This window comes from Columba livia, chromosome 7 (assembly GCF_036013475.1).
Source record: "Columba livia isolate bColLiv1 breed racing homer chromosome 7, bColLiv1.pat.W.v2, whole genome shotgun sequence".
Lineage (NCBI taxonomy): Eukaryota > Metazoa > Chordata > Aves > Columbiformes > Columbidae > Columba > Columba livia.
Genome location: NC_088608.1, coordinates 32,594,247 through 32,622,170, shown reverse-complemented (window position 1 = coordinate 32,622,170; position 27,924 = coordinate 32,594,247). Strand labels below are relative to the sequence as shown.

Genomic DNA, 27,924 nt, shown 5'->3' with positions numbered 1-27,924 from the left:
TCAAAGCAAACGAACACCCAGAGCTCAAGCAATTGAGGTCTGGTCTTTACTCCATGTGACACTTTTTACAGATTTGAATAGACACAAAGTGGTAAGACATCAGGTCTTCTGGAAGTGAGGTGAATACAAGATATGGATGAAGAAAGAATCATCTCACACAACCTCACTGTTGGTTCCTGCAGAAGAACCCTCCAACTTCATAAGCAGTAGTCAATGAACAACTCCTAATTTTTCACTGTGTAGAACTGGTACAACTTGATGTAAGAATTTGGCTATTTTTGCCATATCTATTTTGATTACTGCTCTGCTGTAGTCCCTTGATATTATGATTCAGTGTGCAGGTTTTGAGAGTGTACTGAGTGTGCATGCTCTGGGCCCAAAGTATCCTTCTCCTCTAGTCCAGCTCTATGTACACTGTGAGCATTTGAACAATTAGACAATACAATATATCTGTTATTAAAAAAACATTACAGACTCAAAATTACAGGAATCCATTCCAAGCTCTCTCTTAATCCCACTTACATGGCAATATCAGCACCTACCCCACTGGCCCAAAGGAGATGTCTCAGGGCAACTGATTTTATGCCTGTGGGAAGCAAGGATCATTCCTGTCCCAGCTCAAATTCTTTTGCTAGCTCTTTTCCCCTCAGGTGCCTCAGCAGCTGAAGTTCATAATGAATGTGTAAGACAAAACATGTTTTACAAATGTAACAGAGAAATTCCATGTCAATACTTTCCTTTCACATGATGTTGCAGTCCAGAGCAGTGATCAAAAGTCTGTTGCTATCAGAAAACTGAGGAGAAACAAATGTATTGGGAAGTGGAAAAAAGATGTGGATGAGATGCCTGTGCTGATAATTGAACAGGTATGTGGACCATCGCATACTAAAAAGCTTGAAGATATCAAGATAGAATTTTTTTACGTCTTATCCTCATTTTCTCAGTGATGATTTTGATCAAGATAAAGTGTACCTCAAAATGACATTATATCTAGGTTATTAACTTTAGCCTTTCAGAGCACACAGAGACTCATAAAGAACACCCCTTGTGTCTTCCAAAGGAGGAGCTCCGTTGAAAATAATCAATGGAAATTGAAGAACTTTGCTGTAGCAGAATCTCCAGTTCTAGTGACTTTCAAAAATAATGACAGATCATGGCTCTCTTGTTCGTTTACATGCACTCTGCAGGCTTTCCTCTTGCTGTGTGAAACAGAGAGAATCTCTCTTCGTTTTGCCACATCAAGTAGCATGAAGTGCCTTGTGGTGTGTGAGGAGAACAACACATGCCAGGCTTGCAGAAGCCCTTTGCATAAATTTGCATACAAAACCCAAGATCACTGCACTCCCTGCAGAGTCACTGCTAGCCATAGTTGACATTGCACTTGAAACAGTATTGCAAAGAGAGCAATATCTTTTGGAGAGAGTTTTAAAATAATCAATTCTGTATTTTTTCCTTTCTAAACCATCAAAGAAATGCCTTTAAATTCTGGGAGCTGTGCAGTGAGAGGAGGAGATGAATGATAATTGCCATTACCAGCTTTTCTCAGTATTTTGTGAGATACCACAGCTAAAGTGCAATTATGTGCCATCATTACCTGACTACTCACTTCTGAGAGCAATAAGCATAACAAATTCCATGGTACACCATGTTTGTGTACAGGGATTTTAGTGTCATTCAGTGCCTTAAAGTCTAAATATGTTTTCAAAATCTGGGTAGTACCCATTACAATAATGTTAAAATATAGATGTTGTACATACTTTCATAAAATCATAAATTAGTATTTAGTGGCAATAAATCTGTTGCTGAAATGTGAAACTGTCCATTTCAAAATACAGAACATCTAAGACACTGAGAGAAAATAAGTATCAGTAAACTACATTTTTTAAACAGAAACTATCAAAGAAACATGTAAAATGAAAATGTTAAACTTAATATTTGACTCTTTATCTTGTCTTTGAGCATTTTTTAAGGGAAGCTAAATGCATAAAGAAGAAATATCAACAATATTTAAAATGTATTCAAAGAAGCTTGCCCAATTCTGAGCTCTGGTAAGTGTCTGAATGTTTCCCCAGTTTCAAAGTATTTCAGGTGAAAGAAAGCTCATGCCAGTATTTCAAGAACTTTCTCACAAAAAAAAAAAACAGCGAAATATCAAATAGAATAATCTGCATTGCTATCCCTGATGGACTTCAGCTGTGCATTTGCAATTACTTTCAGATTAAATCATTCTGATATTAAAGTACCTTCTAACAGTGATATTTACCCAACTACAGATTAATTGCATTTTCATAACAGAGAGAACTTTCAAAATTTGGCCCTAATTTCACTCTTCCACAAATTGACTTTAAATCCAACTTTGTGTTATATAAAACGACATATACAGCCCCATTTCAAGCACCTTGCTTAATTTGGCCTTGATTTGATAAGTGGCAAACAGTTCAAGAGTCCTCTTCCCAAACACAAATCACTGATCTAAACAAAACCCACTTCTCTGACCCAGACTTCATTTAAGCCCTCCTGAAAAGTTAACTTTGCACAAACATGCTTTTTGTTGGAAGAACTGTTACCTCTTTGCTTGTAACCAACGCAATCCCACACCGATCACACCTATTTCAACAGGTAACCTGGCTGATGTAACGTGAGCTCCCATCCACACCTGACCACAGCAAACTGGGAGTGCTGGGTGAACTGGAGATGGGCAGATCCAGTGTGAGCAGCCGTGTCTGGAGCCCCAGTCTCACACCTCAGCATCTGCAATCATTCCCATTCGAGTCAGTGATAACAGCGGCACTGAGGACAGAAGTCTCACAATTCACTGAGAAAATTACCATCGCATGAGAGTGTCGCAGGACAGAAGGCAGGGGTGGTATGCTGCTTTTTCATGTATTTTAAAACATAATTTCCTGTGAAATATCACATAGAGAGGCAAGTTTGACTGTACTGCAAGTGGGAAATTCACTTCTAAATAATCTAGACAGATCTTTGTACTCTGATTTTGTTTTGCAAAACAAGTTTAAAAAACAGCTGTTAAAATGAAAAATGAATTATGCTGGGGCCTGGACCCCCAGTGCACATCTGCCTTAGGAAAGTCTGGCATGCTTGGCCAGGAGATGCAACTTTAAAAATTTTAATCTTTATTCCTTAGGAGACATAAATTAATTCTCCTCTCAGGAAGAAGGGCAAAGTTTTCCACACTGCTAGCAGTTTCACATGCTAAGCTGCACTCCCTTCATGCTTTGTATACACAGAGGGTCACATTCACTGGAGAACACACAATTAAGCAAACAAAATCACATTAAAGGAGATAATCTTGTCTTCTTTCAGCTATACTTATGAGCAAACAGACATAACTGTATGCTTGTATTTGTAAATATAAAGTCTGAAAGCATGAAAGAAAATACTGTATGGTCAGCTAACAATCAGTTTCTGCTGCAGATCTTTCCAAGGGCTGGTAGGCACCACGTTAACCTGAGGTATGTGGCACTCACAGCCCCGAGACCATGCAGGACTATGGAGATCCAGAAAAGAAGTGACTGAAAGAAGGGACCAGCAGGAACACAACACTTCTGACAGAACACGAGCCCTAAGGTGATACCTGCACTCAGGCAGATGTCCATCTTGTAGTGTCTGTTGACAGAGAAGGCTGAAACTGATGTCTCTACCAGTATCATTATGGGGAAAAACTACATTCCCTTTTATCTTTGGCAAAGCAAGAAAAGGGAATGGGAGGCAGTGGCTTTTTCAGCAATGATCAATATTACACTAATATTCTGTGCTTTCCATTTCTTGATGGGTTTTAAATATTTTCTTAGATCCAACCATCAGTAAGATGAACCAAATAAGATCTTCTCAAATCTAAGCTTTTGCATGTTTGTTTGGGTGAATGTTACAGGATACTTTGTGATGTACTGAGAGTATCGTGCATGGTGACAGCAAAGAGCACCAGAAGGGATTCCTGGGTTTAAATAAAAATTAAAAAATCAACTCTGTGGTAGATGAAAGATATAAACCCTGAGGCTGGAGGACAGAGGTCCTGTGACAGAATGAGCTTTCACCTCACCTCTCATAATACAGAGTGTCAAAGGCTTAAAACAAAAGGTGGTTTTCCTTGACCTGTGATTATTTTCAGAGTTAGTAATGTTGACAAAGAAAGAAATTACACTGGGAAGAATAGAAAGGCTGGTTAATTCCAAGTTTCCAAAGGCAACCTGGGCCTTGATTAAACAAACTGCAAGACTGACAGCAAACTTTTGTTTTGTTTTGTTTTTCCCAGAAGAAATAGTAACTGGGAAATAGATCCCAAAATAATCCAGGAAGCCAAATGTCTTTCAAACTAAGTGAATAAACTGCATTTTGCCTCATTTAGAAGTGCAGAGGCAAACCCTAGTGGCATTCGGTGCATTTAAACACAGACACTGAAGGTTTCTCAGTTACTATCATCCACTACGCATGAAAGAAAAGGGATTTTTCTCTGTCGTTGACTTACCAAGGTGTATGACACCTATTACTAAGCTTTTCTTTGCAAGTGATCTCTGGCAAGAAGCAGGCAATGGTGATGGGAAACTGAATGACACAAACAAGGTGTGACACTTAAAATCAGACTTGGATTTTTTTCTGTCCCATTGAAGTGCCTTTGCTAAGTGACTCTCTGTGCTCAAGGACACAGGAATACAGCACCTCAGAAGAGCCACCCCCATACAACCAATGCATCATGAATTTCCTTTGCCTTCTGAACGTGGTCAGGTAACTTCATAAATATTCGAGAGCTTCTTCACAGAAAGAGCCAGAGAAAATGATTTTTTTTGCTTCTAAGATAGCTGGTAGACATATTCTTCCTTGATTATCCAGCTTGGTATATTAAGACTCTGATATCAGAGTTGGATACCAAGAATATTTAAACTGATCAAAATAAAGATGGATCTAAGTAATTCTTCTTGAGTGCTTTCAGAATATCTTATCTGGTCTACATGCATAGAACAGGCACACACTTGCTAACTGTAGGGGTCTGTGAATGCCAATAGCATCAGAGATGATGAGAAGCAATTAAACAGTGTGCCTGGCCAAGGCAAGTGAGCATTCCAGGAAAATGACTTCCAAAAATAGGGAATAACACTAATATTTCAGAGAATGGATGTGGAAGTGGATTCTAGCACAGTTTTCTGAGAATGTCACTGTTATCAGAGAGAGCTTTTTGCCAACAAGTGAAATGAGGGTATTTTGATGCAGATTTTATTCTTTGCCATGACACAGAGACAGAATAAATTTATTTTTTTACTTCTAACAACGTTCGATGGCCTGAAAATGGTTAACTTACCATACTAAAATCTGTATGTAAAATGTAATTCAGTTCTGTAATTATATTTCTTATGCATGGAGACAGAAATAAACTAGAGGAAGAACCTATTAGCCCTTTTGCATGTATAATTGAACACGTTTGATATTACTAGGTAACCTTTGTAAGTAACTGGCTTTGAGTTATGCAAAGAGGTGAACACTTTGAATACATAAATAACAATAAGAGCAGATAGGTTTTTGATTTTGTATTCTGTTCTTTTCTTGTTTGTGTCTGTAAGATGCAGTCAGACATCCCTGGCTTTCTTTGGCCATCATAGAAACATCTGAAAGATCTGACTTTTGCATCATTTGGGTGCAGTAATGAATAAGAACTGACATCAAATATCAATATTATTGGACCAGCTAAATGGTAGCTGACATGCAGCTGGACTGCTGAGGAGGTAAACAAAATTGAAATTTTGTTTTTGTTTAAAAACTGTCTGACATTATTTGTCCTTCAGTAAATCAATGGAAGAATGACCTAAATGCTGTTTGCATTTTGGCTTGGGGATGTAAAATTGGGCAGTTGCTCTCAAGCGTATTTTTTGTAGTCTTTTAGGTTTTCCTAATACAAACTGTAATTCCAAACCCACTTCTTTGCTTTAAGGAAACATGGTAACCTCTGTAATGACTTCTTAACTTGCAGACATGATACGAACACTGCATGGCAGATACAAACACAGGCGAACAATGATCATAAACTTTATTTGCACGCGAGCACATATATGCACATACATAAGGGAGCTAATTTTGTTCTACTTTATACTTAATTAGCATAGGTAATTTGCCAAGCAGTGAAAATGCTATGCAAAGTACGTGCAAAACTTATTTCAAATGCTACTTAGGCCATACTTAGATTTCCTATTACATGCCAACGGTCAAGAGCAGGTCACCATTCCTGGTGTGAATTCTACTGTATGAAATGGCATTGCTTTCCCCTAATTGCTGATGAAAAACATGAACTACTGTAAAAATTTTAGCGGTTTGATTTTTCATCTTTACATTAATTATGCAGATGCATAATATTTTCTCCATAATTATGCACAAGATAGAAGGAGAGGGCCAGGCTGACTCGGACAGCCCTGCCCTGATGACCAGATGGAGGCACTTTGGTTGCAGTGGGGCTCCCTCTACCACTTTTTGCCCACCCCAAGCCTAGATCTGTATGGCCATTTGGAATCCAACAACTCAGCAGGGTCACTGCAAATCCTGGTAACATTCAAAAACTGGGGAAAGTACTTTGCCTCTTCAGTGCAGTCTCACCTGGGTTTCCCTTGAATCTACTTTCCCAGATGTTCACATGTATCTTTTATTGCACTCAGAGACTTTGAAGAGAATTGGAAGACACACAGTAGCCTCTAAAAAAACAGCCTTACAAGCACAGGCACATGTTTTGACTTGAAAGTTTAGCTCTCAGTGGAAAATAAACATTTGAAACATTTTTCTCTACAACATTAGTTGTGTTATGGGGACATGGGAGTAAAAGGGTTGGTAACATTAACTTTTAGAAGCAAAGATGGATTTTTCTAAGTCTTCAATTCAAAAGCAGCTATATGGATCTTCCTCAAATCTTCTCAAACTTCCCACAGGCAGAGATCTAACTTGGAAAACTGCACAATTTATACACTGTTGAAAGCATTCTCTTTTAAGTCCTGACATGACCACAACTGCAGAAGTTTCTATCAGGGCAATGTGACTAACTGCCAAATTCTCCAGAGAGCTGGTGTCCCAGTACAGCAGCCTCCAACAAATGGCCACGTTTTGGGTGCCAAACTGGCAGTGATGTTGCATAGAAAAATTGCTAATCATGGATTCTGAACTCTATTAAAATAGAGTTCTGGCTTTAAACATTGCCTACTTAACAAAAAACAATTAACTACAGTTTCAGAAGCATGGCATAGTAAATAACTCAGATTTAATCAGTTTCACAGAGCTTAATGAGGATTTATTCAACTTGTATAAATGTATTACTCTTTTTTTCCCCCACCTTCTTTCTCACACAATACTCTTTCCCTAAAATAACTGTTAATTTTTGGACACACTGCCTGGACGCCTCTCTGATCTAACAGGAAAATTTGTTCTGTATTTTCTCTACAGGACACTGTGTAACTGGAATTTCATGTTCTTTCAAACTCCTTCAGGCACCAAGCGGCCTGAGACGTGACCGTCGCAAACCAACTGACTTAGGAGCCTACTCAATCTGACCTATACCCTAAGCAGAAAAATGAATGAATCTCTCAGGATCTTTTACCATTACAGCACTGCACCCACAGAGTCCGACCCTATAGACAAGACTGCTGACAAAGAATGGGATCTGCACATCTTTGACATCAGGATATTATGTATACGTATACACATAAATAAGTATATAGTCCATGTAGGATTCTGTCTGCAACCAGTCTTCTATTTGGCCATTGCAGACTTAAGAAACCAGACTTTTCCAACAAATCTTCACCTGGCTGCAGAGCATCTCTGGCCAGGTGACTGCTGGCCACTCTGGAACTGATGCTGCACTTTTGTTCAAACACTCCATGCTCAATCTTCAAGATCTTTCCAATGAAAATACTGTGGAGAATTCTAATGTTTCTATAAAACCTTTTTTTTTCCTCAAAAAACATGCAACTTTTAACAAAAAGATTTAACAAAAAAATCGTCACTCAAAACACCTTGATTAGCTGGCTTAGGGTAGAATAGTTTAATTTCTTAGCAGGCAAGCACTAAGAAAACAGTTATTTGGTGCTACATTTGGCTGAAATACAGCACTTCTTTGCTAGTCAGCCAATGGGGTAACTGTAACTTGTAAAACTCAGCACCAACTACTCAGTCTTTTCAGTAGTTTTCCAGTACATACAGGGTTAATTTACATAACAACAATTACAGCTTCTGAAATTATATTCCTCACTCAGTTTGATCAATGCTGCACTGAATGTTTCCATTTTTACTAATTCAATCATTGAGAATGTCAACCAATTATTTTAGTCTAGAGTTTAATGCCAACTATAATACTCTTTATCAAAATAACATGCTTATCTGGAAGATTATCAGCACACAGTCTTTCAGCTTCCTGTTAATCATTATAGGTCACATTAGAGCATGAGGCTCCTTGCAAATATTCATGTAAAGACAGTGTTACAGTATTGCTATAGTATTTTCCCCACAATTCTTGCTACTGTTAAATATTCTTTGTTCTACACCATGGTGTTTCAATATACTGAGAGGCAGGTTATGCCTGTCAGATATACAGATACACACATGTGGCCGAGGAAGAATTAGGACACCTTGAGAATTCCTGTGCTCCTCCTTGACATAAGATGGTCCCACACTTTCTGCTACGTCAGCCTCTAGGGTTTGTCTAATAAACACCCAGGAATGACATAAGCAGATGGTATAGCAGTAGCTGATATTAAACAAGAGGAAAATATTCAGGATTTCCCACATTAAAAACTGAGATCTTGCTCTGCAGTGAGAGCACAGGGATCAGGAATGTTGTTCAGATATTCTTTCAGGAAAGATGGAAGGAAGCTGGTCCCTGAGAGAAGAGGGTGCCAGTGGTAGCAGAACCCAGCACATTCCCCACCACTTCCACACTGGTTTTCAAGAGCAGTGTGGCCAGCACCTCAAAGAAATATTTTGGAAAAATTAATTCCCTTCCAAAGTTAACAAACCCAACCAAAATGATGCATTTTAGGCAACAACTATAAAATTAACCATCCAGGCAAAAAAACTAACAGCAAACTTAATTTAAGCAAAATAGCTAAACGATAATGACAAATAAGAATGGCTTAAATATCATGCACTGATCAAAAGAGAAAGGAGGTAAGTGCAAAGTGGGCACCTTTATTCTAACAGTCTCTGGGACTCTGCTCTGGCTGGCAGGTGTGTGCCACACTGAACTGCTCTAGAAGTCACTATTAATACTGAATTCAGCTGCAGAGGTATCTGTTTCACCAAAGTGCATGACAGTATTTGCCAGAGCAAGGTACACGATGATTTAAAAACCAACTAAATGACGACAAAACAAAACAAACCCCAACAAACAAGAAAAACTCCAAACATCATTCATAGACAGAACTTACCTTCATGTTGAATGTAGCATAATTGCAGGAATGCAGGTGACCATAGAATGTGTAAACATGGAGACCCTATGAATTAAACATAAAAAGAAAGCAATTAAATAAGTTATAGTGATATAAATAATTCTATAACCTTGCAAACAGAAAGACCTTGATTTTATGGCTGTGGGCACACCAAGGCACTTTGTGTGCTAAAGAACAGCTCCTGGTTGCTAGAAGAGCAACACATTTCTCACGATTACTAAGGATATATATCCTTACATCACATAAAAGCCAGCAGAAAAGCTACATTCAAATATCACTAAAAAAGTCACCTCCCTTGCTGGAGGGTTTGAATTAGTAGGTGTAATCACTGCTTCCAAAAGACTGAGCTCTTGTTCTTGGGCAGTGACTCCGTACGTGTCTCTTGATCTTACACACACACAATTAAAGTCTTCCTTAAGGAATTGCAAGCATCAAATCAAAATTAATTATCTTTTGTCATCTTCCACATTGGGCCCTAAGTGACCTACATAGTGCAGTAGCATATGTCAGATGTCATCACTGATATCTGACTTCTTCTCCCACTGCACGAGGCATTCAACCACAGCACCTCCTGCTAAAAATAAATAAATTAATAAATGAAGTCTTCAGGATGGGAAAACGGAGGTCTTAAAAATAGACAAACGTCTCTGTTTTCATAAAAAACACTGGTTTTGTGGGTAACAATAGCAAAAATACTTTCTATTAAAAGTGAAACCCAGCTTTGTACAGTGTAATCGTATCCTGAAGAACAAGTTTTCACTCTGAGAAAACATTTTATTGGCACTGGAATTCAAAGGCAATTTTCGAGGACATTTTTATGGAGAGAAGAAAAACCCCAAACCAAGATCTGAAATTCCTCGATGCATCCTAGTGGTCCTACTTTGCACTTATTTCAGCTCAAATTGGTCTCTCAGGAGAAGGCGTAACATAGGTTAATCATACCTCCATCATGCTTTAGAGTTTATACCATCAGCTTGATTCCATTTTTATTTTCCCCATTTGGGAAAAAAAATCACTCCTACTCTGACGTAATATATTTAAATTCTCTTTTGCACAGACAAAACCTCCTACATTTTTATCATCAGCATGCTTATCAGTATATGCTCACCGATTGCAACAAGTCCTTTTCAGGAAAGCAGTTAATGAGGTTTGACCACAAAGTAATTCTGGAGGACTGCTACTTGATAATACTCTGTAGTTCATATTACATCCCTGAACCATTTCGGAGAACTGAGTCCAACAAAACAGCAGTTAAAGAGGATTAGATTGCTGTTGTAAATATCTCAGGGGTTAAGGGCACGGAGGGAAAAGAGCTATTGAAGCTGAAGAGCAGTGTTGACGCAGGAACATATGGGTATTCATTATCTGCAGATAAATTTCAGTTGGAAATGAGAAGTCAGTTCTCAAACAGTGAGATATGAAAACTTCCTTCCACTCCAAGTACTGGGGATAAAAAATTCTCATTAATTGTAAGATGCTGATTGGAAAATCCAGAAATAAATTACCTTTTCCTGCATGTGATCTTTTTCCCTGAACTTGGAGACCAAAAAGACTCTTTCTATTCTTGTTTATATGTCATTAGAATACAAATTTCTGATAAACCCCAGGATTTAATGCTTCACCAAATTCCTTTTGTTTAGAAAACATCACCAAAAAAGGGCAGTCGGCTACTTTGGCAGTGCCATTCTGTATCTTATTGTATTTTTCATTTACCTTTCTGTCTTGAAGTAGTCTCTGCTTCAAGACCACATATACTATTTGAGATCAAACTAGGAAATTAGTATTAGTCCCATGCAACACATAACAAGAAGTGAATTGATTCTAATAGTCCAGAGCCTTTTCTATCTTTAAAGAGCAAGTACACTTTAAGCACAAAGAGGTTGCCAGTGTAGAGTTCTTGAGTTCTCCATAGTATTCAATATACTTATGAGGAGAGGGGGAGGGGAAGTGCTAAAAAAAGCCCACCCCAAAAACTTGTGTATTTACATGATTTCTAAATAATAACATATGAACCGATAAATCCTGATAAAAAGAAAATTTAAACAATTATTATCCAATTACAAATTGACTCTTGGAGTAGAAATGTGATTACACGAAATTCCCAAGACACTGATAGTCAAATTAAATTTGATAAAGATAAGGTAATAGGAGACAAAGATAACCAAACACATAGGAGCAGTCTAGCAAGAAAAGATTTCAAGGACATAAAATCTACCTTGTGGCCTAGCAGCAATATTAATTGTACCCGGTCCATGGTAACAACACGAATGTTGGTACATGTTTTGCATGCTAAAAACAATCCTTGTAAAATAACTGCTGTTCATCTCAAAGTATAGTATTTACCTTCAGACATTTTCAAATATCAAAATATACACAGCAACCTTTCCACAAATGTAGAAAAGGCATACTAACACAAACAAACAAAAAGAAAACTACATGGAGGTTGTGCCACAAAATGAATGTGAACTTTCTGATTTCCCTTCCAAAATTGAATTCAGTATAAACCATCTGAAAAGGATTTTAATAGTAATAATACTAAAAGCTAGACAAAAGCAATGGTTCTGTAAAGTGTTTCTCAATACTATTGCTAAAACTTAATTTCCAAAGAGCCACGTTGTTTTTATTCAATGTACAACTAGTGTTTTCTTTATCAACAGCAGGAAATCTGAGTTTTGAAGACACAGATGCCATAAAAAAGAAAACTAGAAATCTTACTATTTAGCTGTAATGTCTCAGCAAAATCAAACAGTAATCAATATTCTCTGGATCAGAATTCATGTTAAGATAGCACTGAGCTTACAGCATCAAGAGCTCAGCAGTAAGGTAGTGATACCCCTTTTGCTCATTCATTCTGCTTTTCAGTCTTTAATTATAAATTAATCCTCTATAACACCATTATGACCCCATTGCATTCAATGTGGAACTGAACGAGGTGTGAAACAGTTGCCCAAGTCCCAGGCTTCATCTCCCTTGGAGCAAAGGTTGGAGCATCTCTTTTTTAGGAGAATTTCACTGGAGTGCCTTGCAAACTGGTCCTTGGCCGACTGACAGCTTCTTGTCACCCAGGACACAGCTGTATCTGCCATTTAGACAAATTTTTTAAGGTTCAAGATGAGCAGGTGCAAACATCTGGAACTTGTATCATAAGAAAAAGAACAAAAGAATAAAAAGAGCTTGCTTTGATAGTAATGTTAGGGAAGTTGCCAGGAAAAATCACATTCCTTTGCTGCTGCCTTCAACTCCAAGGTATCACTGACCATTACCCACTGACAGAGATAACATTATCACGAATCCAGAGTGGGAGAAACAGCGAAACACCAGAGCAGAACTCTGCAGCTGTAAAAAGGCCCATTTTCTCCACATTTAACCCACGGGGTCTATAGAGTCTCCTTGCCTATGACATCCTAGCAGTATAAAGGGCAGTAAATTTTGGAGAATACATTATTATTGTTAACTGAGTCATCAAGTCCTGCTGAAATATTAATGGAGGAAATCTCAGTTATATTGACTCCTTGAGCTATCGCCCAATTATGTTAATAATTATACATTCTCTCTCCATGGAAAATACACATATAACAGCAACATTCAATCTCACCCCCAACCAAAATCTGAAGTGTCCTCTATTTGTTTTTAAAATGATCATTCACATGTGCTCACACACATAATTTCCCAGTTTGAAACCCAAAAATTAACATTAGAGACATTAATTGCCTGCCTTGGACTGGAGCTATTTAAAAGACTTGAGATTTAAAATGCAATCCAGTATTGTGGAAAAGCAGCCTGACCTTTGGAACTATGGATCTGTGAACAGTCGTCCTGCTGCAAATGTAGTTAAACAAGGAGCCTACATTCAAATGATCTTTTGTTCTTACTTTCACAGGATAAAAGCCTAAGATTTCTGAATCAATAGTGGAATTCTGCTGTAAATTCTCCCTGTTGTGTCCATATAAATACTTAAATACCAGGGCAAGACAATACAGGCTGAAGACATAATTAATATATTACAGCTTCTTTGCACCTCTAGAATTAAGTTCAACCATTAACTATGTAATTCAGCAGTTGAATCTTCTTATACTTACTTAAATTATTTGTTTTTACAACGACACTAACAACCCCTGTAACCTAACACACCATAATTCAAGTTCCTCTGGAAAAAACAAAATGCAGCCAAAACTTGTTGATCCTCATTTAAAAATTGATCATGTTTTTTAAACTCTGCTGTTTTGACTATTTTTCTGGATTTTGAATGCCCTGCTACACATTGAAGTCTGACATAAACAAACTTGCTTTGCCAACTTCAAAATTCAAGATGAATCCATTACACCAAGCTGAGTGTAATATACCAGGTCCACTATGTAATGATCTTTAGTAGTCTGATATTATATGAGCTTTTAGATAAAATCTGAGTATAAGAATTATCTAAACAGTGCTCAGAGATTTGTTTGTAATTTCTTCTTTCATTTAGAAATTAACTCAAATAAATGTGTTTATTTAGAAGGACTGAACTAAAAAGAAGTGTTCAAACCATGAAGTACTCAACAGTGGAACTGTTAATCTCATCCTCTTTATTAGAAACAAACAAAGTGCCTCAACATTTTCTCAGGAAAGGTTTAATTTTATTTGGGGGGAACACTAGTATCTTGCATGACACTTTTGAAAGTCAAAGAATCTAATGCTTAGGAAGCTCACTTTGCTAGACTTGAACGTTTCCTAAAGTGCACCGTCATTACTGGTTGTTGACTTGCTGGGGAATATCCAACCTTTTTCTCAATCCTCCCTGCTGAATGTGGCCAAGGGCTTTGCTTTTTACAGCAAAGTGCAAAATTAAAATCCTGACTCCTACTCCTTATTCACGGCACGGTCTGCCTGCTTGCTCTACCAGCAAGGCACTAGCAGGCTCGGAAGGAAACGTGTGACACCTCCAGCAGAACCGCGAGCTCTGAAGTCGCTTCACGCCGTGGGGGAATTGCCTGCGTTGTTGCCTTGAAGTAGGCGTACTGGAAACATCAAAAGTGCTTTGGATCTCTTTATTAGAGCACAAGCTATAACAAGGTAACTTTTAAAAGAGAGAAAAGTATTTTTCATGGGATGTGACAGCTAATCACAAAAACTGAAGAAAAGAGTCTAAAAACACCTACTCCCCCCTCTACTTTTCACAAGACAGCTTCTGTCTCTTGCTCTCTCATTTCAGCCCAGCTGCAGTAACTCACTTCAGCAGTTCCTGCACCACACACAGTCTGTTTGCGTCCCCGCAAGCCCAGCCCAGCTGCTCCCAGCAAGAGCCACTTTCTTCTCCATCTGCCCTGTCCTCTCTCATCCAGAGGGCACCACTCAAAGCAAAACAAAACCACATCCACCTCCCAGCTACTCTCTTTTATGAGCACATGATGTACAGTATCTGTACAGTAAGCAGTGAACAAATTTGGAAAACAGTTTTACCATCTGTCACCACAGGTTTTACTCGACAAACTCAAGCACAGAACCTTCAAGCACAGAGTTTGCTTCTCTTTTCCTTGCTTGGAATAAACCCTGTGGGAAAAAAATCATGCGCATAAGATTGTTGCTTGTTGTTAGACCAAGGATAAGGCCAGGGCATTACTCAGATGTTTTGTAATCCTGTATTTGGGGAACAAAATTAACTTCCAATGGTCTTTTGTGTGTTTTATTACACAAGGATTTGCAGAGGCAGGTAGGCACACCAAAGCTGAAGCACATCAGCTGTTGGGCTCTTCGTTCTTATGTTGATCTCCCTTTTTCACAGATAGACTCAACCTGCTTTTTTTTTTTTTTTTTAATTGTTAAACTTTATTAACTGCATATGCCTAAAGAAATAAGAAAGAATTTTGCATTTCTGTAAAATACATGAACTTAAAACAATTTCCATTCTGGGAAGCACTAAAAATCAAGAAACAGCATTTGTCAAAAGCTGGTAGGTAATAGAAACTAGAAATAGAGAACTGCCTGTCAGCTAAGCCTAACACCGTGCTTTTCATCACAGCCTTCCTTCAGAGTTAGTAACACCTGCTAATAGAAATATGGAAAAAACTAGAGTAACCTTGCTCTGGGACATTCCTGAATTATGTCATTTTTCTGCATTTGAACGTAGCATTAATATGTCTTTTGCACTGAATATGCAGTCATATTCATTTTTCTTAATTGGGAAGAAAAGTATGTTTCTAGGCCAAAACCTTGCATGCTAAATCTGTTCAAAGTGAACCTCTAAGGCTCTCCTAAAAAAACAGGAGTTTACAGTAGAAATGCTGACAGCTTGTGCTCTTGCCAGCATAATATAACCTGACTCTAAGATAAATGTTTCATGAATTTAAAAAGTTGAAAAAATCTCCTCTGTTCAGCTTTGTTCTTGAGATGAAAGTGAATTATCTTTTTTCTTCTACTGACACTTGGATTTCAGTACTGCAGTCTGTGGAAGCCTGTATCCACAGGCAGTATTTAAACAGACATGACCGCGTGGGATTCTCTCCTCGCTAAACTCCTGTAAGAGACATCAAACTTCTGACTATATAAGGAGGAAAAAAGGTTTTATACTAAGCAGATAGCTTCCTGTATCTACTTCTGTGAAGAGAGAGAAAAGTCGTCTCTACTTACAGAGATCACACACGAGCACAGTTCCACCTGCACGGCCATGATCAACCATCCAGGGAACAGCAGGCAGAAATTTATTTGCTGAACCCATCATTACTTTAAAAGAAAATAAATAGAAAAAAAAATAGCTCAAAAATATTGAAATCCTTTCACTAAAAGCAGACCTGTATCTTATTCCCCCTGTTGATATTGGCAGACGGCTTCCGTAACAGAAGCTACTGCATCTTAACAAGGATTCATAAGGCAGGTGAACATACATCACCCTGTCAGCACCAAAAGAGCCAGTTTTGGTAATTGCATTCCTCCTGTTCACCACAACTCCTGGAGTTCAAACATTCCCGAGAGGGAAGGATCGGGGTACAAGAGCAGGGATGACCAGGGAAATCCCGTATGCTGGAGTCCATCAACTGCAGCCTTTGGAGCGCCAGATACAGCTTTGTCCCCCACAGAATTAGGCGTCCCATTTTTACCATAACTAGAGTTTACTTGAAATTAACTTGCTATTCCAATACTTTGCAAAACATAACAACCATTTTCAGGAAACTAATGTGTGAATGACAGAAACCTAGTAGGGACTGTTCAACATTAAACAGTATGAGCTCTATTGCTTTAATGTAAAAAAGATCAAAAAGATGAATTATAAACGAGCAAAAGTTGCTGGTGGAATATAACTGGAAAAGTTATGAGAGCAGTGAAAGCAAAAAAAAAGAAATACGGAAGAATTTCTGTTGGCTTTGAAAATGAAATTTCATGAAAGCAGAATAAAACAATGAATACGTAATTTAATTATATATGAGAAAAAGTGACAGGGCTACACGGGAAACCCTTCCTTCTCACTTTTAAAGGCAGAGGGTTTGGAATATAAGTTTCATGCTTGGAAAGCTTTTACTTTTCCTCTGTTCAGAAGTGAAAAGCATCTGGACTGCAAGAGAACTAACTCCAGAAGGCATGGGAAGCTATTCAGTTGTATATAGTTCAACTCCTGCATATTGAATCTACCACTCCTGTGCATTGTCCTCAGTGTCTAAACTCAATAATTTTATTTCTGCATCTGCTAATCCGACTCTGCTCCTATAACAAAAGTCTTAAGAAATTACCAACTGAGCAAAGCAACATGATGCGCTATCTTCTGATCTTATGTGGAGATGAGAAGTTCAGTATCAGTCTGAAGGATTTTTGTCCTCTTAAATCTAGAAGCTCAGCTTTGGCTCAAATGCCAAACTGATGCCTTATGTAAATTCATACCAGAACTCAGGTTATTTTTGTTAACAAAAGAAAAAAAACAAAACAAAACCACAAAAAAAACCCAAAAAAGACAGTATAGAGGAAAATGCAGGTATACATACATCTTCTGCAATTTCAAATTCAGAATTCTGTAAGTCTTCAAAATCAAATCCACATCAATATTTTCAAAAGTGAGGTATTTTCTAGAGAAAAGAGAAAGTAAAGCAGGAAGGTCTGGGTAGCAATGGAAATGTAATAGTTATAGTTCCTAGTATGTCTGACAAATGCCTACATGTTATTTAGCATTCAAAGCACAAATACCTAATTACTATCTCAGTGTCTCAACAATATGACGGTTAACTTACATCACATTTAGAAACAGGCCAACTTTGTCTCATAAACTTGCACACTTTACATGTTAGGGTCCTTACATATTTTTAGTCTCTTGTTTAGCTGAAATACAGGTGTCATGTGAAAAGACATCATCTTTTTTGTCATCGCCTTACACTATCATGAGGATGTATCACAAAATGAAACAGACCTGGGGTTTACTGAAGCTAATGACAAAATTATTTCCAGTTTCACTCACAGAATGAGCACCCATGGTAATGCCTTTGCTAGAAAAACAACTTCCACAAGATGTCATGCTTCATTGCATATTAAATTACCTATGCCAATAAATATGTTCATGCTCAGACGAAAAGACGTGTAAACACATCCTTTTGACTTCCGTCATATTGTACAAAGCATCCCCATTGGAAGCACCTTGTGAAGCTCAGTCTAAGGATTACCAATATTACTTTCATTACAGCACTGCTCCCAGTAGAAACCTGTATTCAGTCTTGGTGGGAAAGGAATTAGACAAAAGACCAATTTTGAAATTCCCATCTGCTTTATAGAGCTTATTGGTCACTTCACAAAATTATTATTTTAATCATTTAAATGACAGTCTAGTGGTTTAGCTTTGTTAAGCTTATTAATATTTCCCAATAAACTTAATTAACAGGAATACATATTATTTTTAATCCATCAATACCGGCACTGTATCTGGTGACTGGACTTACAGCACTATAGAGTTTGCAACTATTTATGTCACCTTTAAGTAAACTGGGGGCTGAAGGCTGAAACCAGAACATCTTTACTGGGAACATCCCACAACAAAACAAATGTCGTATTAAGTTATAAATACATACATATATACATAAACACATAGTCCTTCATGTGTAAGAAGATAAGTCAAACAGTAAAAACACTGGAAAAATTTATTCCAAAGCAACATAAACACTTTCCCCAAAATGCTTTTTTCTGGTGCTAACAAGGTTATTGGGGGCAGGAGGGACAAAAATATTTGGCATTCGAGAAGCAAGACCTTTTAATCTGTTTTAGCACCATTTTCCCAAGATGTTCACACCATGGCACAAGACCATAGCGATACTGAATCATAGAATCATTTTGGTTGAAGAGAAGTAAAATTCCTGGAAGACTTTTCAGAGACCTCTTGCAACATTACAGCACAATTACATTACCTCTTAAATTAAAGTAAGTTTCTTTCAAAGTTCAGCCTAACTGTCAGAGTTGCCAGGATTAGATCTGGGACCAAACGTATTATGACTAAGCTCAGTGCTGTATATATATTAGATCCATTATTCAAACAGCTCAAAGGACACCATGAGCTTGATTTTACATTGACAAAAACTCCCCATGAAATATCTTTCCTGGGATTTTTCTCTAGTAAGGCTTGTGGCATGGGCCCCTATCTGAGCAGAAAGAAAATGGAAACAGCAAGTTCCCATTAATAGAGTTATATCATGTATGTATCCTCAGACAAAGGAATTCCAGCATTCGGGTTTTGTGAGTTATTAACAGCAGTCTGCTCTGTAATTGTCGGTGAAATAATCTCATTGACATATACAAGTTAGGAAATAGAGGTCTCATTAACAAAGCCTCTAGACTTTATTAGATCATATAAATAACCAAGAGAGCCTGCGAAAGATCGATTACAGCCTTTAAACGTTTACAGAACCAGTGTTTAATTAAGACCATTTTAATATGCAAATCAAGCCTAATTATCATCATTTGTTAATGTTAGTCTGCCTGAGCTCTAAACAGCCTCAGCTGCAAATATGGTAACAGTATCGTATTTTTGCTGCCTTTTTTTTTCCCTAGGAGGAACTGCAGAGGCAACAATCAAGTTGCGCTACCAGGATGTACGAAGGCTTTCGAAACTGCATTTCCATTTGCCATTGGGAGATGAAGGTCGAAAAAGTGCTCAGCCTAGCATAAAATCTAGCTGAAATGTTATGCATTTCTTTACCCGCTATTTTGTAGACTGCTTTAATTAATGTATTTCCTTCAAAGTACGTAACCCCTCTGGGAGCTTCTTTTGATGAAAATCTGCCCTTATTCAATGCAGCGATTGAATAGATGGGTTTCTAACACAGGCCATTGTCACTCAGAAGCTGATATTGGGACTTTTTTTCTTCCTACCTCCTCTGGCCCAGGAATGGCAGCTCTCCTATGCTGAGAAGCCACATTATGGCAAAACTTCTGGAAATTAAGGTGTGATGCAAACAAGAGAAGAACACAGCCTCCAGCAACGCGATGGGAGGAGCAGCCGGTGAGGAATACAAAGCAGCACGGGAGAAAACAAATGTCTGTGTTCTGACTCCTCAAGTACTAAAATTAAAGCCTTGAAGCCCCGTGAATTTGTTTTGGGAAAGAGGGTGGGGCAGCTGCAACACAATCTGGGAAAAATCATTCCCTTTCCCCTCCACTGCTGCTCTCCTGCCACCACAATGAGCTGCACAGATTAAAATGAAGAAGGAGAACCACTTGCCATTGGGCGGTATTGTTTAGCTGTTGAATGCTTACACATTGACAGTGGGGGAAATATTAAGTGTTTCTCTTTGCAACATTTTACAATATAGAAGGTAACTTCTTTACTTTTCTTTACCATTATCTTTTCTTTCCTTACATTCCTGAGTCTTTGGACCCTGCACCTGCCAAGGTCTCAGCTGGTTGAGCATAAAAGAAAAGCCTTCTGCTCTTACTTATTCTATATTATACTGGGTATTTCTAAGTAATTTAAATTCTCAGAAAAAAAAAAAAAAAAAGGGACATGCAGTTACAACAGGCAATGAGTCTTTTAAGACAGAATGAATAAAAATGTAATAATCAGAGTACAAATAAAATGCAGGAGACAACTTGAAAATCTGGGAGCAGAGTGACTTTTACCCAGAGTCTTGACTGAGCAGTGGATAGAAGGACTTCAGACAGAAACTACACCTGGGTACAGCGCAGAGGCATGGTCAGGTAAAGATCTATGAGGCAATCACTTCCCAGCTCTATGAAAGGTCCTCTCTGGAAATGATCTTGGAAAATGAAGCATATTGAATAAAACTTGTGCATGCTATTGCTGACACAACAAGTCTGCACAGAAGTTGATCTAGGCTAGGGGACAAATTCAGGCGAGGGGACAAGCTGTGATAGAGCAGGAGCACTGAACACTTGTGGACCTGCAGGCAATGAAGAACCAAGCCACGGAACACAAAGGTGTTGAAGGGGCTGCCGAAAGAGCTGGCAGGTGCTGAACCTGGATTTGTAGTGTGTTCCACTGAGAGCTGTGTGTAAAGGCGGGGGTTTCTGCACAGAATGATTGTGGGAGCTGCTATCATTTCTGAACACCTGAACCTGCAGAACCCACAAAAAATTTAACATAATGATACATGGAAGGGAGCACCTACCAACTCCAGTTTTCTAAAGCTCTCTATTAACTGTAATGAAAAATGTTGATGCTTTCTTACTAGTCCTTCATTATACAAAATGCCCAGGATTTTCATAGAGCCTATAGAAGCTTGAATTCCTGTGGAACTTTATATAATGAATGAAACAAGTACATTTTCAGGAAATACCGGCACACAGAAGAGCAGGGAAGAAAGACTTGAAAATACATGCAAACTAAGGCACATCTAGTAGGCTTAGTGGTGAAATTTTGTGTTCAGATGCAGTGTACACAACACAGTTACACCACTGAGCTCTGAGCTACACCCCCAGGACTGGGACAGGGAAGAAGAGAAGGTATGAGCACTTCAAAGTGCAGTTCATTCAGTCATTTACTACAACATTGCGATGCTGCCTTGGCTGGTTTTGCCCAGTGGGCATTTTCCTAAAAGGGGAACTCAACGGTGCTGATTCACTTCATACAGCCAGTAAACTGACAGCAAAGTAAAACGACCAAGACAATACTTGAGCCACTAACTTGCAGCCGAGGGTTCACACTCATTTTCCAGGTCACCTTCAGGCTATTTATTAACACTGGATGACAGTCCTTCCTATCCCAGGTGAAACTTCCCAGGTCACGGGACCACTCTGCCCCAGTATACCTGCTCCGTTTTTCCAGTCCAGCTGCACACAAATCCAGCTACTTCTGAGAAAGGTTCTCTTATGGAACAGGTGGTTATGCCGTCCATAAATATTATTTCACGTTCTCAAGTCTAAACTTGCTATCTGTATTAAAAATAAATGAAATACATTTTATGTTTGACATATTGTATGGTCTCATTATGCATATAAATGTCCATTCACTTCTGTATCCTGCTGAAGTCTTGCCCTTAGTGTTTCAAATCTGCCTGCAGCTCCGGTGATGGAAAGTTAAAAACATTCCCAAACTCCCTTCTATCTCTTTGAGTGTTGTCATGTGCACTCAACAAGATGAAAGAGTACCTGAGCCACGCACAGATCTGATAACTTCCTAAGATATACAGCCGCATCCCAGGAAGCAGATATTACTGTCAAAACCCAGACTTTTAAAAAATAATTCAGAAAAAAAATTATCTGCATTAGACATGCACATCAACAATCCTGCTCCACAACAATGTTCAGGCATCTACCAAATTAAATGCTACTTCTTATGTAATGATCATCTCAGTAATCAATCATTTGAACATCCAAGTTTCAAGAACATTATTATAAGAACTGTCATAAATAAAAAAGTACTACTTACGCAGCATTTTACACCCTGAAGCAGACCAAGCCTCTGTTGAAATTTTACTCTCTAATGACAATGGAATTAGCGCCCATTGTAAAATGTACAAAAAAAGAAGTACAGTGGCACACACATCTGAGAGCTGTGGGAGGAATCCTGGCACCATGTTCAAGCAGAGCAAGGCAAAAGCAAATTCCATTCCATTACTCAGACAGAGTGAGCACTCAGCATGACTGTTGGCCTATTAGATAAGTTTCCCAGGTCAAAATTTTCAACCACATGATTTTGATTAGTAAAGAATGAAATACAACTTAAAGTTTGTCTTTTCAGAAGATGCTGTTATATTATTTTTTAAATGAGAAAGGCTACTTTATTTTTTCTATGCTTTTAGTGTGATTTGATTATAAAGCCCCAACAAAGATAAAACACTATTCTATATTTTTTTCTTTCTCCTTTCCTGTCTCCCTCATCATCATGGACAGTATAAGTAGTTATTCCTAGATCTGAGAAGTAGCGCTATTTCATTTATTTTATTGGGTTTGTAAGTTTTCAATTTAAGTCAGATCTTTCACAGAATCACAGACTGGTTGGGGTTGGAAGGGATGTCTGGAGATCATCTAGTCCAACCCACCTGCAAAAGCAGGTTCACCAGAGCAGATCACACAGGAATGTGTCCAGGTAGTTTTGAATGTCTCCAGAGATGGAGACTCCACCAGCTCTCTGGGCAGCCTGTTCCTCTGGCACCCCAAAGTAAGGAAGTTTCTCCTCATATTCAAATGGAACCTCCTGTGCTTCAGTCTGTGCCCGTTGCCCCTCATCCTATCATTTGGCACCACTGAAAGGAGTCTGGTCCATCCTTTTGACACCCACCCTTGAGATGATATTTATAAACATTTCCTTATTGTTGAAACAGACACACAGTAAAGATTTTTTTTTCTTTAATAAGAAAAAAATGCATTAAACAAAAAGAAACTCAAAAGGAAAACATACGAAGTGCTTTCCATGCAAACGACCTACTACTTGCATTCTGTTTCTGCAAGTCTTCAAAAAAATTTTAAAATTTCAGCCAAAACACCTTGGTTTTGCTTTTGCAGCTAGCTCCACCAGGCTTATGTCCTTCTCACCCTGAATCTCTGCAGGGAATGGGCAGGGAGCAGGATGCCCTGTGCTCCCCCTCCAGCCAGCGGACACTCCACGGCAGCACAGGCTGGCCTGGCTTGGTCACCTCAATGAGCCTTTTGTGCCAGCTGTGCTGCCGTACAACAGGGTCACCATGATGACAGGGCAGAGCTCCAGAATAAATTCATGTCTTGCATGTCTTTAAGCCACACACAGAGCACCTCTTATCCACGGTAAGAATATGTGGGCAGAATAGCCTCTTGGGTTTCGTCGAGGTGTCTGTCTACCCACTGTACAAGACAAGATGGCACAAGCAGCATTATAGTCTGAGATATCATGTTATGTTCATTTTCTCTTCAGTGAACCAAACTGCAAATAAATGACTCAGAAACCAGCATGAAATGAGGACATATTACTAACAGGGTTTTATAAACATTATTTGTTCGAAGAAGTAACTCTCTTAACAGTATATGACCTATGACTAATTTCAGGGGTCAAAGTGATCTTTGCCCTCCACTGTGTAGAGTATTATTCTTCTCTAAAGGAGTCCATAGGTTAATGAATAAAGTGTCAGCAAAGAAGAAATGGAACTAAGCAAGAAAATGCTTGTTCTTGGGCTCTGCTATAAATAATGCTCTCATTAAAATTCTGCCTTAGAAGAAAGGCAAGTCCATTAGTCTAGGAGCTAATTTTTACTGGCTCCTTAGATGTATGCATATTAAAAATTCAGCTTTTATAATTGCCAGCCATCAACCACCTAGTCAGTGCTGTTCTTGGAGTTTTTAATTATTTACTTCATTTGCATAGACACTCCAATTTATGATCAACCATTTAGTTATCAAGGGACAGTTTTAGTAATTCCTCTTTTACATTTTTATTTATTCCTTTTGTATCCCCACAGCAGGAGCGCTGAGAAGGCCTTGCCCAAGTTGTGCTGCAGTGGGATATGCCCACATTGGCACCAGCAGCCTGTCACCATGGTGTGTGGCCGAGCTTCCTGCATCCTCTCTGCCTGGGCCAGGGCAGAACACACGGTACAGCCACACAGCATCTGCTAAATGCCTGTATCCCCCTCAGGGAGACACAGTGGGGTGGCAAAGACAGTGCTCCTACCCCATAACTTAACCTCCTCCTCTTCCTCCTCAGCTGCTGAAGGTCCCTGTCTGGCACCATGGCGACAAGAGAAGGAAAGAGCTCATATCCAGGAACGTGTAGCCTCTTTGCTACAGGTGCTCTTGTGCTTTGGCCCAAAGCTGATTCTCCTCTGGGGCTTCTTCCTCTTCCCACAACCTTGTTCTGGGGATACAGCTGCTGTGAAACCTCCTCCACTACCATCCTTCCTCATCACAGACAGGTCCCAGCCTTTTTCTGTTCATACTTCTAAGCAGACAGTATAAATTTCTCCTCAAAATCCTGTCTGCCCAGCTCTTTGGATGCACAAAAAGAAAACATAGGAGGACACAGGCTTTGAATAGAATGAGCTCTGTGGTGGCAGGGGAGCACATCTGTCGCCCCTGCCCTGGGCAGACAGGCTGTGCTACCATCACTAACACGCCCTTCAGTTGGACATTGAGTCCCTGGGCACCATCAGCCCAGAGACATCTGCGAATCTTGAAAAGCCACAATTTTTTCTTTTTTTTGTTCATCCTTAAAAACACCTAAATTATCGAACAAAAGACATGTTATCTGTCTTCAGCGTTAACAACAGGCTCCAGCAACAATGGGAATGATTGATTTGTAATCCCTGGTATCACTGTGCTCCTCCCTGGGTACCACCTCTGACAGCATTTTGCAGACAGGATACCAGACAGCAAATGCAATGGGAGCAAGCAGCCTTGCCTGGCAGGAAGGGACTTGATTACCAATCCCTCTTTCTGCCAGGTGGAATTTCTTTGCTGCAATTCATACTTTTCAATGGGCTGTCTACAGACAGGCTCCAGATGGCTTTGGGGGGAAGTGAGGGCAATGACACTAGAGATTACAAATCAATCACTACTATAGAGCCTTTTATTTGGTAGAAACTTCCGAGCAGAAAACAGATACCAAAAATATATAATACATCCTGATTTTTTGTTTGCTGTTTCCTTTCCTTAAGCTTTTTTATGTCCTCTTTTCTCTTGACACCACTGCTTTCTCTTCTTTCACTGCTTTTTACTTCCACCTTCTGTGGTACATATTTCTCATTTATACTTGATTTTACCCTTCTATCATCTTTCTCACTGCTAACCTGCACCATCCATATTTACCTGATATGGAAGTAAACCGTGATCTTTCTACTCTATCCTGTTGTCTCCCCTTTCTTTCACATTCAGATCTTTCTTCTCAAAAAATGGGGCAGTAATTCTGACAGAGAATGGAATAAGGTCTACCTAATTTTTATTGTCTTGAAGCCATCTCATGTATCATTCTGACTGTTTTTGCTCATAGCAGTATGTTGGGTTTAGTACGATATGATCCACACAATAAGGAGAGAAAGTGACAACAGAGTCTGGCAAAAGATGATTGTAGCCCCTCAGCTGCAATATAAACCACGCAAAGCTTCCCATCCATCAGGTCACACCCACGTTGCTGGGCACCGCAGGTGACACAGGTGACACTTCTCACCAGTGCATTAATTTTATAAGGGAGGTCACAGGTGGAGTCCAATCCAGCCAGAAGAAACATACATTTATTCCAGAGTCTTCATGTGAGAATAGTCCTGAACACTCAGCACACAGATCTGATTTTAATCATTTTTAGGCTTCTTTTATTGCTCTAACTCGTCCTTTTATCAACAGAAGTGTTGTCAACTGGAATAAGAGAGGTAAATATTTGACAAAACGTTTGTTAGGGGAAATAAAGACTTTTTAAACAATAAACCTGATCAAGATACAGGTCAGGTTAAATACATCAACTGACATGCATTTGGTAAAATAAGTATCAGAAGTGTTGAAAATCACCTTTGGTTTACTAAGTCAAACCAACTTTGTCAAAGTTGTCAAAGGAAAATATTTCAAAATTCTGGTGACACTACAGTTTGATTTTTCAGAACAGAGATTTTGTCCATGTATTGATACACAAAGTTTTTGAACTATTGCCTTTTCATCCTAATCCAAGGAGGGAGTTTTTTCAAAATCTAAGAAATATGTTTATTAAAAAAACACTTCCTCCCAGGACTGGTGTCATTTTATTGTTCAGAAATCCAAAACTAGGGTAAAACACTTGGATACAGATTTTTGCCTGTGTGGAGCATCTGCTATGAATTTTCAAGTACACCTGCTATCACAAGTGACACTTCTGAGTTACGACACCACTACCACAAGGTAGGGTACACAACTCTGTTCACGTCCATCTTGTTCTACCACCAGATGAATTACTACAGCCAGACAGTAGCACTTTTGTAGCAAGAAAAGAGCATAAAGCAGTGAGCTAAAGACTGCAAAGGAAACACTTCCCAGCGAGGGATGAGAGTACCGTGAAACCAGCACAGCTTATCCAGCTAGGAGTGAAGCTGAGATCCAGTGTGTCTTGCTAAAGAAATCAATGCCCTTCACACCTCATTCAAACTCTTGAGAAACACAGTGAGATGCTGGAGGATTTTTTTTACTTAAGTTTGCTCCATTTTGGTATATCTCCAGTTGTACAGCATTATGCTGAAGTCAAGTGAAAAGAAAGCAGCTCTTTTGGGGGAGCTGGCACTGAAACCCCCGTGCCAGGGGATGAAGACAATGTCCACCAGGATGCTGCCTAGCATATAAGAGAAGTTTGTAAAATGAAGATGTTTCCACAGAAATATTTGGGGCAATCAGCATTTTATAATGAAATTATCTTCCATTAGATAATTCTCAAACAACTCCAAGAGAGATTTTGTGTTTAGGTTTCTAACACATCCTTAATGTCTATCATTATTTGGAAAACTATGAACAACAGTAATTGTGTTTATTGATTCAACTATTGGAAATCTTGAGGTTTTGACAAAATATTGCTCTTTATTATGCCATTTCTGACAGTTGAATATTGCTGAAAATAAATACCAGGCAATTATTTTAATACACTCTTACTGCACATTACTTCAGAAGATTGTTCTAAATTGCTAAAGACAGAACTAATTTATCCAAATAGAATTATTTAATATCAGTATGGATTAGCATTATATAGTCAGGTAGGCAGAAACTATGGACAGAAACCATAACTCTTTTTCCATTGCTTGTCTTAAATTAAGAAAAAGAGGGCTGGTTCTAGAACAAGTCAAAACATTGAATTTTATACCAGAAAGAACATGTCCTCCTTCAAAAACCTATGGTAATTTGGTGATGCTCATACAGCAATTTGATGATATTCAAAAAGCTTATATTATTAGACACTATCTGCAATCTTTGTCACTTGCACCTGAAGGCTTGATCAGTTCTTCTAAGCTCATATATACAAGGGAAGTAGATTTATAGAAAAAGAAAACTTTTGTGTGTGTGTTTCTGCAAATGCTGGCAGTAAGCCACTGCTTTTTGTAATCTGGAATTTTATGCCTCTATGTTAGGCAGATGTTTATCTAAATCATTTAAATCTCTGTCTTTTCTATTTTAGACA

The 27,924-nt window shown here is 38.7% G+C and overlaps 1 protein-coding gene across 1 annotated transcript in view; it reads right to left on the bottom strand.

The window, feature by feature from the left end:
• The window catches only part of LOC110358229 (sperm-associated antigen 16 protein-like), a 321,255-nt gene that overhangs the window by 112,194 nt on the left and 181,137 nt on the right, over nt 1–27,924 (bottom strand). Inside the window, exon 6 of the mRNA XM_065069086.1 lies at nt 9,411–9,476. Within this exon, the coding sequence (XP_064925158.1) occupies nt 9,413–9,476 (64 nt within the window). The 3' untranslated portion in view covers nt 9,411–9,412. The remainder of the gene's footprint in view (nt 1–9,410; nt 9,477–27,924) is intronic.